This window comes from Diospyros lotus, chromosome 9 (genome assembly GCF_014633365.1).
Source record: "Diospyros lotus cultivar Yz01 chromosome 9, ASM1463336v1, whole genome shotgun sequence".
Lineage (NCBI taxonomy): Eukaryota > Viridiplantae > Streptophyta > Magnoliopsida > Ericales > Ebenaceae > Diospyros > Diospyros lotus.
The window spans coordinates 6,961,682-6,978,542 of record NC_068346.1 but is presented as its reverse complement, the minus strand read 5'-3'; the positions used below and the strand labels follow the sequence as shown (position 1 = coordinate 6,978,542).

The window sequence follows — 16,861 nt, the reverse complement described above, 5'->3', positions numbered from 1 at the left end:
AATTATAGATGTTTTGAAATACAACATGCATACTTAGAAAAACATTTGAAACTTATTCAAAAGAGTTTCGAAACAAGAACAGAAACATGGTTTAAATATGTTTCGAAACATGGAACATAGGTTTCAAAACATGATGCATGAATTTTAAATTTTTTAAACATTTGAATATTCGGGCCAAGCTTTTCATACATGTTTCGAAACATAAAATGTTGATTTCGAAATATGATATTGACACAAAAAAAAATTGATTCTAAGATAGGTTTTTGATCAAACCTTTTTCTCATATATAAAAAAATATGATACAACACATTCATCTCTCCTACTTTCTCCACTATCGCATCTAATATCTCAAACACTTTGTCAGCAATTTTAGAAACATCAGATGTATATCAATTCAAACATCTTTGCAAACTCAGAATGCCTTACACAATTAAAAAGGAATAGCACATACATGAAAAAATCTAGCAATCTGTTGGCAACATTCTTCTCTTAATTCTTTTTCCAACATTTGATTAATGGTTATTTGAATACTTTAAGTTGCACTTGTACACTTCCCCCTTTTCACAAAAGCATCCAAACCAATATTATTACCCTTTTCTTTTGTGGTAACTCATTGCACCTCATCACTCTCACTATTAAAATCATTAATACTATGAATCATCTTTCTTTCTTTTTTTTAAGAAACTTCAACATTCTTCATCAAAATTGTCAAAATTTCCCCTTTTACATAATCCAAAACACTTAGACAAGGCTCCACATCTTTATGAGTACAAGCTAAGTGGTGCTTAATGCGAAAAATTCCTCCAGAAAATATCTTATCACAAAATTTATGTTGCACTTTTCTTGAGTCTTATCTTCATCAATGGCATATTGTCTTCTCACATCAAATCTATTTCCTACTGTACTTTTTCTCATAACTTTAGGTTTTGAAGTCCCAGATGTTGTTAAGGTTCTTTATCAAGTATTAGTAAATAGTAATCCTATGAAAAAAATATCAAAAAATGCATTTACAGAGCCTAAAAATAACTTTAATGTAAAACAGCATTTCATTTACAGCATTTCAAGCTTACATCAAGGACATGGCAAACATGTAATGCATTTCATTTAACATTCTCTGGCCTATGTAATGCAGCATTTCAAACTAAAGTGGTTCTTTGGTATCAATATTAAGACTTGACCCTAAGTTTTAGCAAAACACATACCTTTGAAGTTCTTTAGTTCCTTAGTTTTAGCAAAACACATAGTCACATACTGAAGGTCATAGCTGAAATAGAATATTTTTGGCTAGAGCACCCAAATCCACGATATCTTTGATGGGGTTTGCATAACCCATTTTTTTTGGTCACCAATTTTTATCTTTTTCCTTTTACTTATTTTATATGCTATCTGTATGTGGCTTTGGGATCTCAATAATGAAGCTGAATGAATTCAAACCTTTTGCCATGTTAGTTATAAAATACATTAAAGCTGCAGAAAAGAATCCCTGATGTCTCTAATTTATATTGTAGGTAGTTACTTTCTAAACACCTAACGCTAACACAGTGAATGGTTTACAGCTCCCAGCTCACAAGCAACATCCGCAAATGAGCCGAATCAATGATTATTCTTCTAATTGCGTTTGTTGACTCACATACCTTTGATTCTTTGAAGGTGAACGAAGAAGGAGACACTGAAACAGAGCATAGCATCGATCGGATGCACCGATCAACGAAGAAGGAAACAGAGCATTGCACCGCACCGATTCGTTGACAGCATGGCAGCACCTAGCACCGGCACCGATCAACCACACGGCAGCAAGGGAAACGCCGAATCCCCAATAAATCTCAGGTTTAGCTGTTTAGGGTTTGCACTTTACAGAGGGACCAAATGACAATAGTACATATATATCTTGATTAGAGACGGAGCTAGAAATTGTGGCCAAGTTAAACTCCGTCCAAGTTTACCAATTTGACTCGCAAGTATGCTCCGATTCTATAAAAAACTGATACTAGAGATGAGTTTACTCATTTTATGCTTAGTAACTGGTAATCTCGTATGAATCGACTCACAAATTTAATAACATTAAGCAGGAGAGTTGCAACCGATAAATATTTCTAATAAAAATGAGAGTATGTTACTATAAATTTTGTGACGGGTTTAACCTAAAAGTTCAATCGATAACAATGCTATATGGATAGTCGCGGACCGATTAACGAAATAGACACACTTTTTATCTACGAGCATGTTACTATCATGAGGCTTCATGAAGCGCCAGTAAGTATAGCCTTGAACAGGGAATCAAAGTTTTTTTTTTTTTTTTTTTTTTCTTGAAGCGAGTATTTCTTTGAAAAACTTCATAATGTCTATACCTTATACTAAGGCATACTCGGAGCATTACAAAAGAAAAAGTTTAAATAAAAGCCAAAATTGGATCTAAACTACTAATTCATGTACAAAAATATACAAAAATCAAGAGAAAATTTTCAAAAGATTTCACTTCCACACTTTGGATCACAATCTTCATTGAGGCTTTGGACACGAATGTCAACATTTATTATGAAAACATTAGTTATTCACCTATATAATCTTTAGAGAGAACCACATCCACCAAAGTGCAACCTCCGAATTTATATTTACCTCCCTAAGCATTATAAGGTACATTTGACCGAATATCAACATTTGTGATACAAACACACAATTACTCTCCAAATAATAACTTAGAGTGCATAAAACATACTCGTGAATTAAGTCATCATTTTATGTGAAAGTTGACATTTATGATGCCAAACCCTAATTATTAAGCAATTCAAAATAGAGAAATAGAAATAAATTTAGTGGTTTAGAATTTGCCAAAAATGCCGCAATGCCCTACTCTGCAAATTCTAAGGAAATGAAATAGTGGACAATTGTGTCCAAACAACATCTAAATCAAATGCACTAACTCGGATACAGAACACTCATACTCTCAAAAGTAGCAATTATTATGTTCACTCCAAATAAAATATACCATTACCTGTAAAATAAGACAATTAGCAACCCGCTAAGGACCTTTGCCATTCTACCTTGCCCTTAAAGCACCAAACTCCCATCTATGTTAAGATTATCCAAATTTTTTAGAATGACGAAAATAGGATAACACTTGACGAGAATAGGAGCAATCAAAAAACAAATGACTATGTCGCTCTGCTGCTTCCCTGCAAAGAAACCACATATTCAAAAAAGGCAAGTACAAGTTAATACAATCAAGAGTAGAAGGATTTAAGATTTACCTCTAAATTTTGGAAAAACTTACAAAAGTGTTTGGGATACTCAGTTGAAGTTTAACATAACCTATTATCCACAAATAGATGGTTAATCGGAATGAACTATTCAAACCTAGGGGACATGTTGCAATCACGAAGGCAATGGGAGGATTGACTATCTATAAAAATAAAAAAATAATAAAAACTATCAAATTTGATAGTATTGAGTATGCATAAAAAAAATTTATCATAATAACATATTTGAAAAAGTGAGATGTTACATAATTTTTATTTATCAGTTTCAAATTCTACTCTTTTTTTTTAGATTACGCGCTATCACTCGCATCCCCGTCTAACTCGCCCCAGGGTCATCACAAAGGAGGTAAATTAAGGATGTGTCTGGGTAATTAGAATTTTTTTTTTTAAGCTGTGTCCACTGGCACTTACCAAGAATCACTCATAAAAGAATGCAAATTTTTTACTTTTTCCAAGAATTGATCCCACATTAATGATCTCTAGCATGACTTTATAACCCTTTTTTTATCACCCAACTATTGGGGCCAAACCCTACTTTTTTTGCATAGCCAAGAAGTTGTCATTTTGTCAGATTATTGGTTCAAGGACCATTACCTTGATTAATGATTTCTTGTAATTTATTTGTTCTCTTGTAGCAAACAAGGTAAAGTAGGCAGAACGTTATGATTTATTCTTGATTAAAATAATCAAACCAACATGTGAGTACTTGATTTTATTCATAATATATAGCACGTGTTCAAGGCTTTTTAAAGTATTTCAAGTTTAAAGTATTTTTGTTGTAAATTCTTTTTTTTTTTTTTGTATTTTAAAAGATTATAAGTCTATTTTGTACTTAAGTCATTTACATGTGAGATGGTCTCATTTTGTGAGGGTTATTATTTTCTGCAAATGTGATCTTGTTAGCAAAATAATTTGTGAGGGTTCTTATTTTCTGCAAATGTGATATTGTTAGAAAATAATTTGTAACAAGATTCTAACTCTTGTGCAAAACCTAAGGTTATTCTTATTCGTTTTAGTAAAACCTTCAAGTTTTTACATGTGGGCTCTTAAAGCTAAAAACAGAAAATTGGGAAAAAAAATTTGGATCTTATAGAACTTAATTGACCCTCTTTAAGTCCGTGTCTCCAGCAACCGCTGCCGCGTCGCCTTGTCCAGGATGCAGCCGTGCTGGGTTAGTGGATCAAGGCCTGCATATCTTCCAGTCAATGAAGGGAAGTTATGGAATCTCCCCACAAATCGTTCACCATGGCTGGTATGGTCGATTTACTTGGCCGAGCCGGGTTGTTAAACGACGCTCTCAATCTTATAAAGGGCATGCCAATGGACCCAAACAATGTGATCTGGGGAGCCCTTCTAGCTGCTTGCAGAACCCACAAAAATGACACAATGACAGCCTATGCACCCGACAGGATAACCAAATCGGGCGATTGCAGGAGTGGAATCCATGTTCTTCTGTCAAACATATATGCTTCTGCTGGTAAATGGACTGATGTTGCTAGAGTGAGGCTATAGATGAAGGAGAAAGGGGTCAATAAAGTGCCTGGATCGAGCTCAATCGCAATCAAAGGAGTAGTTCATGAGTTCACCTCTGGGGATGAATCCCACCCAAAAATGGCCAGCATTGCCACGATGTTAACTGAGATGAGCTGCAGACTCAGGCGCCGGTCATGTTCCTGACATAACAAATGTTCTGTTGCATGTTGATGAAGAAGATAAAGAATTCTTGCTTAGTCGACACAGTGAGAAACTGGCCATGGCCTTTGGGCTTCTTAGCACAAGTCCAGGAATGCCTATTAAGGTAGTTAAGAACCTTAGGATATGCTCTGATTGCCACTCATTTGCAAAGTTGGTGTCAAAAGTATATGATAGGGAGATTGTTGTTCGAGATAATAACCGATTTCACTTCTTCTGGCAAGGGGCATGTTCTTGCAATGATTATTGGTGATAGTTAAATACAACAAAGATTCATTAATTCAATCTTCTAAAACATATTCCTAAAAGTTTTGCCAGGAATGCCAAATTTTTTATCATTTCAATTTGAGCAAAAATAACATTTGTACGAGTAAGAAAATCTAACAAATTCACACCAAAAAAAAAATTGATGTCATTCCCAATAGCTAGAAATTAATAAGTGCTAGAAGTGAATTGAAAAACTAAGCACCACGTTATTCAATACAATGATCCATAGAGAGGTTCCATAAAAGAACAGAGGAAATTTACAAACAAGCACTAGGGCTGGAAGTAAAAGTTTCCCGTGTCATGTTCATAGTTTGGGGAAAATGGGATCAATATAAGCATGGGGCATTGGATCAGCGAGCCAGAGCTCTGCTAGATGATGATGAGAAGTGGTGAGCTTATGAACTTCTTCAGTCAACCAAATGCTGGCTTCCGCTTTACAGGGATGAATGATTATATCTAATGGTTTATCTTCATCCTCACTGCCAATTCTCATTTTGTCCAACTGCATTAGGTGAATGTTGGTGAGGGTAATGTAGGGGTTGCCCGTATAAGAGCTTAATGGATTTGGCTAATCCTGTCCACGTGGTAAATGGAACAAGTGAACCGCGGTGGGTGGGAATTGGAAGCTGCTTTATGTATTCTTGATACATTTGCGCCCTTCTGATCACTGCATGTAGAGAACTCAAATGAGAAAAAAAAAATAGGCGATTAAGATAAAGACTATAATGGGGAAAGGGAACAAAAGATACAATGACTCTCATGCTCAAAATAACTTCAGAAAACTAACTTATAGCTACAAAATCAATGGTTTCGCACAGTACTGTTTTCTTCCTTTTCTCTAAGGTCTACTATCAATAATCATTCATTTGGAGCAAATTCAAAAAGACAATCTAAGAAATCTTGAGAGTGATGTAAAATGAGTAATGCTACTTGTACGCACAAAAGTGACGCACAATTTGACGCACAGCAGAAAATGACGGAAATACCCTGAAATTGCCACTCAAATTACTTGGGATTGCCACTCAAATTAATTGCTTCTTCCTCACTTCGAGTGAGATTTTGTTCACCCTCAAAAACGGGGGTGATGGTCACCCTCGTTATTTTTTGACTTAAGGATGACGGAGGGCAGGGCAGAGAAATATTACCGCCCAAAATTTTACCCCCCCAGGCAGCCAAATATTACTGCCCCCCCCCTTCCCTCCATCTGGGTCTCTCTCTCTCACTCACTCTCCCGCTCCCCAGCAATAGCATCAGCGTCCTCACCAGCATCACCACCGACGTCGGACCTCCGGCGTCCCCCCAGCAACGGCGTCTCTCTGTTCTCGCCCTTCTTCAGGTAAATATTACTTTAGTTTTTTGTTTGGAAATGCTCCGACGTCTCCCTGTTCTCTTTTAACGATTTGCTTTCGTGCATCTTTGATTTTTTGACGTTGTTTCACTCGTTTTCGTGCATCTCCGAAGTCCTATTCAATATTTAAGTTTACAGTTAAGAACATTGATTCAATTGGCTTACCAGTAGAATATTACTGAATATTTAGTTTTCATGTTCATTGGAGCAATTTCTCGGAGATGGAAGCCACTGTCTTATATGTATAGCTCAAACTACTACTTATACTTTTGTCCGCTAAACTTGAACCATTATTTTCTGTTTGAAAAATTTTGTGGTTATTATGATTTTTTACTCTTTCTTGAAATATGATATATGTACCCTTAAAATTTTCAATTAATATATATTTAATAGGGAATGTAATGTTACAATTAAGACTCTAACCGTATAAAACTAATGTTACAATTAATGTTGATTAGTTGTTTTGCTTTTGTGTTTTTGTTTCTTTTGTAATCAGAGATGGTCTTTTTCAAAACTAATTAGAACTAATAGAACTATAATGAGAGAATAGATGGTGAGATAACAGGATCAGCAACTTTACATTTTCATACTTTCCACATTGTGAGATTCTTGATATGTTGTTAGTTACATGTTCATACTTGACAGGAGAGTTTCACCAAAGCAATCCAAACTTTTCTTGAACTACAGTAATGCAGAATTTACCATAATTTTATCTACCCTCACTTGAAAACAGGCAATCTGCATTATTCTTCACAAATGGGTAAAAGAGCATGTCAATAAGAGCTACTCCAACCTTGTTATAAATGAATGACCTTATTTTTAGTTTTATCTTTTCTTGTATTGCTACACCCCTACCGTAACATCTTCTTCTCTATTACGTTTATATTTTGCACATATGGATGCTTTACTGCTCAAAATGATGTTCCATATAACATAGCTGGCCTTGTAGGCATCTTATAAAATTTTCCTTTTAGAGGGTTTCTTTATTAAAAATTTTTGACAGCAATGATAATAACTCATAATTGATGGCTAAGATTGCCGATGAGAGTTTACTTTATTAGGGCACCCTACCATCACACATATTAAGTAGATGAAAACCTAGCAAAATTTTATTGCAAGTCAATCTAGTAATGCAATGATCTTCACTCAACCCTATTGACTTATGAATGGATATTATAGATCATAGATTTATTTTACAAACAAACAGTAAAAAGAAATGCATGGGTAAAAATGCAGACACCTACCCAAAACTTGGAAATTATGCACAATTGGTTGTTACCTATGAACTGCATAGACTGTTAACTAAAATAAAAGTGCAACTTACTTCTAAGGATGCAGTTCATATGAAGAACACATGTGCATCATCTGTCATTATTCTATTTTTGTAATCAGGATTCACTTGCACTTTGGTATGGAACTATTCTATTTTTTTATTAATTTGTCAGTAAAATTAGAACTTACTTCTAAGGAAATAAATTCAGACCAACTTTTATCTAATAAATCCACAAGATTAGCTTAGTCACTTGTGAGTTAACTATATATGATTCGTCAACTATACATATTAACTGCTTTTAAGACCTAAAATTGATGTATTTATTTATTTATTTTTTTGTGTTCTGCAGAACATAAAGATGGAGTATGTAGTTGATGTTAAAGACAGGGTACGTGGCAAAATAAGCAACCGATGTAGGATACAAATGATTCATGATGTGTATTACAGTTTAGATGCCGAACACAAAGACCTTTTTACAAAATCATGCTTTGGACACTTATTAAATGTTGCAAACACGAAAATAGCTCTGCAAATGGTTCACCAGTTGATTCTTAGGTCGGTCAAGACCTCCAAACAGAATGAAGTATGGTTCAAATTTGGGAACCAGCTTGCAAGATTTGGGCTCGAAGAGTTCACTTTAGTTACAGGCCTTAAAGCTGGAGAATTGGAATTTGAGGATGAGAGCTTAGGCCTACAATGCCATCTTTTGCAGAATCACTTCAAGAAGAATAAAGGAAAAATAACGAGAAAACAATTGTTGAGTGCGTTCCAAAAATGTAGTGATCAGCCTGACAAGTTCAAGCTGGGCCTTCTTTTAATTTTGGCATATGTTTTGTTGGCCACTGAAGAGAATACAAATTTGAACTTGTGGTGGTTTTATTTGGTTGATGATCTAGATCGATTCAACAACTACCCCTGGGGAAAGAGATCGTATAAATATACAATTGCGATATTCAAAAGTGATTTGGGGAAAAAGTTGAAGCAATGTGGAAAAAATGATCGATATCCATACAACTTTCATGGATTTCCATTTGCAATCATGGTAATGGTTTTCAAAATTCTTTTCTTGTATAATGTTTTCCTTGTATAACTTGTAAACTGTAAGAAATTCTTTTCTTGTATAACTTGTAAACTGTAAGAAATGTTTTCCTTTCTACAGATTTGGGCATTGGAAGCAATTCCCGGTCTTGGGGAGGAGTTTGCTCACAAACTAGAAGGTGATAGAATTCCAAGAATGTTAGGGTGGGAATTTGAGCAGCCTATGCGAGAAGGAGAAAAAGTTAACAGGTTTTTGGAATATGAAATTACAATGAGGAAGGTCAAGGTAAATCGCACATTAGTTCCTACATTGAAAGAAGCTGACGAAGAATTTTGGCAGGGAATGACCCCTCTTGATGATGTAGAAGATTCCAGAGTGGATAACAGCTTGAATGAAGATGGAGGAAAAGAGTCTAATGAAGATGCACCATCTATTTCCATGCATCATCAGCCATGCGATCGACCATCCTCTTCTCATAATAATAATGTAACTCAGGTTGATAGATAAGAAATGAAAGAACTTGAGAGGAGGCTACTACGTGTGATAACAGATCGATTTGATCAGTTAATAGGCCGATGTGATCGGATGGAGACCAAAATTGATAGGTTACTCCAGTTGGTTGAAAAAGATGGGTTTCAGTCAGAAAGAGGCAATGTCCATGAAGATTACAAGGGCCAAGAGGAAGAACGTGTGTTTGAGGGTTGGTTTATTTTTTCGTTTCGCAAAGTCTTGAAAATAATTAAATTTTGATTGATCTCATTTCGCAGGCAAGCTCTCAAACCCTTCAACTGCCATAATTGTTTACTAACGAATGCCTCGTATGTTGATCACAGATTTTGAGCATAATTTGGATAAGCAAGAACCTGTTGACTTTGTGACGCCAAATCAACCAGAGCAGCCTGCAGAAAGCTGCACTAAATGTATGTAATCTGTAAATTGAATACGAAAGCAACTATTGATGTATGAAATGATTGTCGACTGAATATTGTTTTACCCAATTTATAGGTGAAGTGGGAGAATGTTGTGCTATTTTTGTTGAGGATGATATGGATGATAAATCACCTAAAGGAAGAGGGTATAGGAGAAAGAGGAGAGCACGTGCATTGTGTTCCCCATTCACCAATCCCTTAAAGAGAAGGAAGTTGTTGAATGTGAAGGTGTTTGAACCGTTTCGAGAAGTGGATCCTGCAAAAGTCAGTGATCTCACAAAGTGGTTGGAAAAAGCTTCACCAAGGTAATGTATTCTCTTCTTAACCTTCTCCTAGTGCTCTTCGGTCTTCACTGAAGTTTTGATTTTTCTATCGTCTCTATTATACAGTGACGATATGCCATTAGCAATCTGTGACGTTCGGAGGAATTTTTTTGATGATTTGCTTAATGAGAACGGGTGGCTTATTGATGACGTAAGCAGAATTTTGTAAGTTTTATATGTTAATATTTGATTTCAAATTATTAATTGTGCTTTTACGTACAGCATGTGGATTCGGCATTATTTCATATAAGAGAGCGAGCAGTGAAGTATGAAAAACTCTTTCGACAAGATTGTGCCATTATGGACTCTGGATTTTGGCAATTTGTGAAGAAGGCCTACCATGAAATGGGGAATCCTGGCAGGAAAAATTTGGAGTATGAATTTGGCAAAGAGTTGGTTAATTACATCAAAGGGGTAATTCCTAGTCTAGGAAAGCCTTGGAGTATTTGTCGTTATCTTTATCTTCCATATTGTATCCCGAGATCACATTGGTTTGCAATCGAGGTCGACCTGCAAGAGCGACAAATCAACATCTTGGATAGCTTACCGAGTAGTGTACATGATGCCCAGCTTAGCAATTACATGAAGCCCGTACGGATGGTCATACCATGGCTTATGAAACTACACGTAAATGAGAACTACAACACATCAATGCTAAAGTATAAAAGGGTCAGACCACTTCCTGAACAAAACAATGGGTAAGTATTTTTAGCGAAACATTGGTTTGTGTGCGTTGATTGTTTGACTAAAAATATCTCTCAATTGCTTTGCAGATCTGATTGTGGGCTTTTTACAGTGAAGTTCATCAAATTTTCATTAGCAGGACTAGATCTGAGTCTTGTTCAGGCTAAACATATGATGATGTGGAGGGTAAAAATGGCAGCTGAAATTTTTGCATGGCATTTTGACCCTTAGCTCAGATAGTATGGTTGAATTTCTTTTGTAAAATTGCTTCTATCATTGCTAATGTAAAATTTGTCACATTGCTAGCCTTTTTTTGCCATAACTTAGCTGTTTTATGGGCAATTTTGTGGACATATTTTTGCACTTTGTTACATATTTATTTTGTAAAAAGCGAGAAGTAAGCTATATATATGACAATAATGGCACATAAGTCATTCTTGACGCTATCCTCGACGTGGAAAATGCATGTTTATGTATGGTACATAAGCTATATACATCATTTATTTTGTCTTATAAGTTATTTTGTAACTCATGTTTATGCATGGTTAAATGATAATGAATGCAATATCATTTGTGAAATGCATTATCTCAAGAAAGATATGACCATAACAGCAGATAAGCCGTTTTAGTTTGTAATAACGCCGTATGTGTCATTATGCATCAAAACACTATCGGATCGGTTCTACACTGGAAAAATCAGTACATTTATTCCAATTAAGCAAAATGTAGATGTTTTCAGGTGATGGAATCAAGTTGAAGGCTAAATATGACAATAACGGTACATAAGTCGTTTTAGTTTCACCATAACGCCGCTTATGTCGTAAGAGGCCGAAATGAGTGTTGTCGAGATCATGATCACAACTAAGCATCCAAACTCCATTAAAGATGTTATTATAACCAAATTAATATTTTTTGGGGCAACGAATAAGCGGAGACAAGGAAGATATGACCATAATAGCAGATAAGCCGTTTTAGTTTGTAATAACGCCGTATGTGTCATTATGCATCAAAACACTATCGGATCGGTTCTACACTGGAAAAATCAGTACATTTATTCTAATTAAGCAAAATTTAGATGTTTTCAGGTGATGGAATCGAGTTGAAGGCTAGATATGACAATAACGGTACATAAGTCGTTTTAGTTTCACCATAACGCCGCTTATGTCGTAAGAGGCCGAAATGAGTGTTGTCGAGATCATGATCACAACTAAGCATCCAAACTCCATTAAAGATGTTATTATAACCAAATTAATATTTTTTGGGGCAACGAATAAGCGGAGACAAGGAAGATATGACCATAACAGCAGATAAGCCATTTTAGTTTGTAATAACGCCGTATGTGTCATTATGCATCAAAACACTATCGGATCGGTTCTACACTGGAAAAATCAGTACATTTATTCCAATTAAGAAAAATTTAGATGTTTTCAGGTGATGGAATCGAGTTGAAGGCTAGATATGACAATAACGGTACATAAGTCGTTTTAGTTTCACCATAACGCCGCTTATGTCGTAAGAGGCCGAAATGAGTTTTGTCGAGATCATGATCACAACTAAGCATCCAAACTCCATTAAAGATGTTATTATAACCAAATTAATATTTTTTGGGGCAACAAATAATCGGAGACAAGGAAGATATGACCATAACAGCAGATAAGCCGTTTTAGTTTGTAATAACGTCGTATGTGTCATTATGCATCAAAACACTATCGGATCGACCAACGAAAAATCGGAGCCCCTTCATAAATAAAATTTTGAATTCTTTAGAAGTTAATTATGATTACTTATGTCATGACTGATGGTCTCTAAGTTTGTATACTCTTCCAAAAATCATTTTTTTAAATGTTATATGTATTTAAATGGTTCCACGGCCAATTATCATAATTTGTCGTCAAAATAAGATAATTTGTCGACAAAGTGTTCATTGTTTGAGATTTTATATGATAAAACCATCTCTATGTGTCGACAAAACTTATAAGTTAGTCGACTAAATGTCATCTATCGGTCGACCAAGCATATGTTTTCTTTTCTGTTGGTCGACAAATATTTTAGCATCGGTCGACCAAGTCTATATTTTTTCTTGTGTTGGTTGACAGAATCCTAGCATCGGTCGACCAAACGTGCGTTTTTTATTCTGTTGGTCGACAAAGACAGCACCGGTCGACCAAGTTTATATTTTGTATTCTGTTGGTCGATAGAATACTAGCATCGGTCGACCAAGTCTATATTTTGTATTCTGTTGGTCGACAAAGATCCTAGCATCGGTCGACCAAGTCTATATTTTGTATTCTGTTGGTCGACAAAGAGCCTAGCACCGGTCGACTAAGTCTATATTTTCTATTCTGTTGGTCGACAGAATCCTAGCATCGGTCGACCAAGTCTATATTTTGTATTCTGTTGGTCGACAGAATACTAGCATCGGTAGACCAAGTCTATATTTTGTATTCTGTTGGTCGACAGAATCATAGCATCGGTCGACCATGTGTGCGTTTTTAATGCTGTTGGTCGACAAAGCACTCGATATTGGTCGACCAAATGGGTCGATCTATTTAAGGGTTAGGCGACCATTCGCATTCGAAACCCTAGTTTTTCTTTTAAATCCGGCCGATTTTTCCTCTATCTGGCTCCCTTGATCGAACTCTGCCCGCCCTTGTGTGATTTCTCTCCATTCTCGGCCATTTCTCCCTTCATCCTTCATCTCATCGGTGTTCCTTCGTACGTTTGTCTCCGACAATCTGACGACACGTGCATCTATTTCATTTGTCATGGCCAGAACAAAGAATCCGGGCAAGGACAAACGGAAAGGCAAGGAAACTGCATCCTCGAGCCATCCACCGCCTCCATTTATGCCTCAAATCCGTCCTTTCATTTCAGCAAGTCAACAAGAAAGGTATTCAATTAATTTTGAATCCAGGGAAATTATGGCAGGACGATATTTGGATATAGGGTTTTTGCAATCAACTGGTTTTCCATATATTGAAACCCTTAAGGAATTTGGTTGGTGGAATTTTTTGATTATCCATAGAAGTATCTATGAGGATCTAGTTAGGGCTTTTTATTCAAATGCCAGCAATTCGTATCATAAACGTCAATCACATGACAAATTCAAGACAAATATAGGGGATATGAAATTTGAAATTACTACTCTTGTGATCCATAACAAGTTTGGAATTCCTTTGGATGGTGAAGATTATGCTTCTTGGACCCAGGATTATGTCAAGGCTAGTCAAGAAGTCACTGGAGATGACACCCTCACTAATAGAATCACTGACACAAACCTGATGGATTTGAACACTAGGCTCTTACATCTTATTTGTTGCCAGATGATATATCCTAGAAATGGCAGTTTTTCATTTGTCACTAGAATGGATTTATGGCTGTTACAATGCATTAAGGCAAAGAGAAGGCCAAATTTGTGTCTGTTAATGATCCACTTGATGATAGAATCATTTTCGGGAAAAAATAGAACTTTGCCCTATGGTATGGCTATTAGTGAATTGTTGGATAAAGATGTAGGCAATTTGGACAATGAGAGAAAAACCTACTTATCTCCATTTCAACACATCACCGGAAACACAGCTATTAGAATTGGATATCACAGGGTGAAAGAAGACTGGGTAAGATATGAGAAGGCAGAGAATAATGAGAAAAAGAAGAGAAAAACATCTGAAGGACCATCAGTGGATTCTCAATATGAGACAGTCATTCAGGGGCTAGCAGATCTCAAATTGGATATTGCAAGAGTGGACCATAACTTCTCAGAATTCAGGGACGAAGTCAGGGCTGATTTGCAGAGCTTGCATCAGCAGCAGCAGGAGATGTCATCCCAGTTGGGCAGTTTAGTGCAAATGATGCACAGGCAGTTTCCTCATCCTACTTCATCCGCATCTCTGCCGTCTACTTCTCCTCATCCATCAGATCCATCCTCTCCTTCTTCCATTTCCCCTGATTCTTAGATATTGCTTTTGTCAGACATTTAGCTCTCGAGTATTTCTCTTTGGTACTTCAGCTTAATGTGTAATCTTAGAAATATTTTATTTGTATGCATGTCTTCTGACTTTACATCATGCATAGTGCTTGTTTCTATTTCATGCAATGAAGCATCTCTTGTTACCTTTATCCAGCCTTATCGTAAGGGGGAGTCTTTTCATTCATAGTTCTTGTTTTTTTTTTTTTTTTTTTTTTTTTTTTATCAAAGGTAAATGTATAAAGATCAAAAGAACTATGCAAGTACACTGGGCATACCCAGGAAAACAATCAATGACCCATAGAGAGGGCCTCAAACTGAATCAAAACATGAGGATACAAAGTAAAAATAACCCTGTATACTTGTGTTTTGATCCTACGGATGACAGAATCAATACAAGGCATATTGTCTTCAAAAATCTTCCTATTCCTTGTGTTGCAAAGGTAGTAAACAGTGCAGGCAAGAGCACTCCTCTTGACCTTGGCTTGCCACGATGATCCTCGAGCTTCTTTCTTTAACCATTTTAAAGCACTTGGAATAGTGCTCATGAGCCTCGATAGTCCCAGCCATTCACGGATGCTGCCCCAAACTGATTTGCTGAAAGGGCATTGAAAGAATAGGTGACTGTTGGTCTCCACATCAGTCCCACATAGTGCACAATTTCTGTCAATATCAAGATAAAGCAGCCTATCCCTCGTAAGAAGCTTTGCTTTGGCAGCCAGCCAAAGGGTGAAAGCATGCTTAGGCACCATACTCGGGTGCCATACATCAGATGCCCAGACCCTCAAAGGGCCTTTGTCGCGAAAGAAATTATAAGCGACCGAGATGAAGAAGCGACCATTGTTGACCCAGCTATCTAAGCGAGCTATGGCAGCATCATTAGACCCAACTTGTAGCAGAATTTTGTCCCTTATCCAGCGTAGCTTCTTAAGAAGAGGGGAGTCATCACTTCTTCATAGTTCTTGTTGATCATGACAAAAAGGGGGAGACACATTTAATTATGTGAAAAATGTAAATTGATTTTTTTTGTGTTTTGTCATGACACATTTTTTGTTCTTGTTGATCATGACAAAAATGTAAAAGGGGGAAACACATTTAAGCTATATACATCTATAATCAATTTCATGAAATTGTGAAAAACGAAATGAAGTTGACTTGGTCGACCAACAAGTTGAAAAGATCTCAAGTGTTTCTTAACAAGTGTGGTTTTCTAAGCATTATGATTATTTTCTGAAGAGGTTGACTTGGTCGACCAACATCAAGCCTTGGTCGACTAACAGTGTGTTTGTTTTTGTCTTGGTCGACTGATTATAAGCATTGGTCGACTAACAGTATATATGTTGCGGTCTTGGTCGACTAACCTTAAATCTTGGTCGACTAACCTTAACCCTTGGTCGACTAACTTTTTGAGTCTGTCGACAGATGGGTTCCCTTGGTCGACTAACTGCTTTCCTTGTTATGGTCTTTGTCGACTAAGTGACATGTTCTCTTTATGACTTGGTCGACCAACATGTTTTATTTGTCGACCAATCTGAATGGGCAGGAAGCCCTTCAAAATTAAGATGGTTACGAGCAATCCAAATCTGATAAATGGTGCTGCCCAACACAATGCATTTAAGCCTGCTATGCCATATGTATTGTATTTTTTTTTTTTTGATCAACAGGTAAATATATAGATCAAAATGTACAATGTACACCAAGCATACCCGGGAAACAAAGCAATTACCTCAAACTGAACTAAAACCTGAGGATACAAGGTAAACATGGCCTTGTATTGTATGTTTTTATTCACTGCGTCTTGCGGGCCATTGGCTTTTGCGTTGGGTCTTGTCATTGTATCAATACACCTAGGTATGCCCAGTGATATCTTGTACACTTTTTGATCCATACACATTTACCTTTGATAAAAAAAAAAAAATTACACCATATGTCAAATTACTAATAATAAAGCAAAAAAGAAAGTTAACTCAATGTACACAAAATATTATATGAGATTTCAATTAACATGCTCAATGTTAACTTCCTTTTTTGGGATATTAGCTTTGAAGGATCAACATCAGTTCCACTACAAATATTCTTACC

The 16,861-nt window shown here is 36.2% G+C and overlaps 1 protein-coding gene and 1 long non-coding RNA gene across 2 annotated transcripts; one reads left to right on the top strand and one right to left on the bottom strand.

The window, feature by feature from the left end:
* Positions 1-9,965: 9,965 nt before the first annotated feature.
* LOC127809161 (uncharacterized) lies at positions 9,966-10,486 on the top strand. The gene is made up of 3 exons (XR_008025085.1): positions 9,966-10,110; positions 10,195-10,279; positions 10,351-10,486. It is a non-coding gene; the product is annotated as an uncharacterized LOC127809161 (long non-coding RNA).
* A 4,583-nt stretch (positions 10,487-15,069) lies between these two features.
* Positions 15,070-15,531, bottom strand: LOC127809227 (uncharacterized). The gene has a single exon (XM_052347992.1). It carries the CDS (start codon positions 15,529-15,531, stop codon positions 15,070-15,072), a length of 462 nt encoding a protein of 153 aa, XP_052203952.1.
* Positions 15,532-16,861: the final 1,330 nt, after the last annotated feature.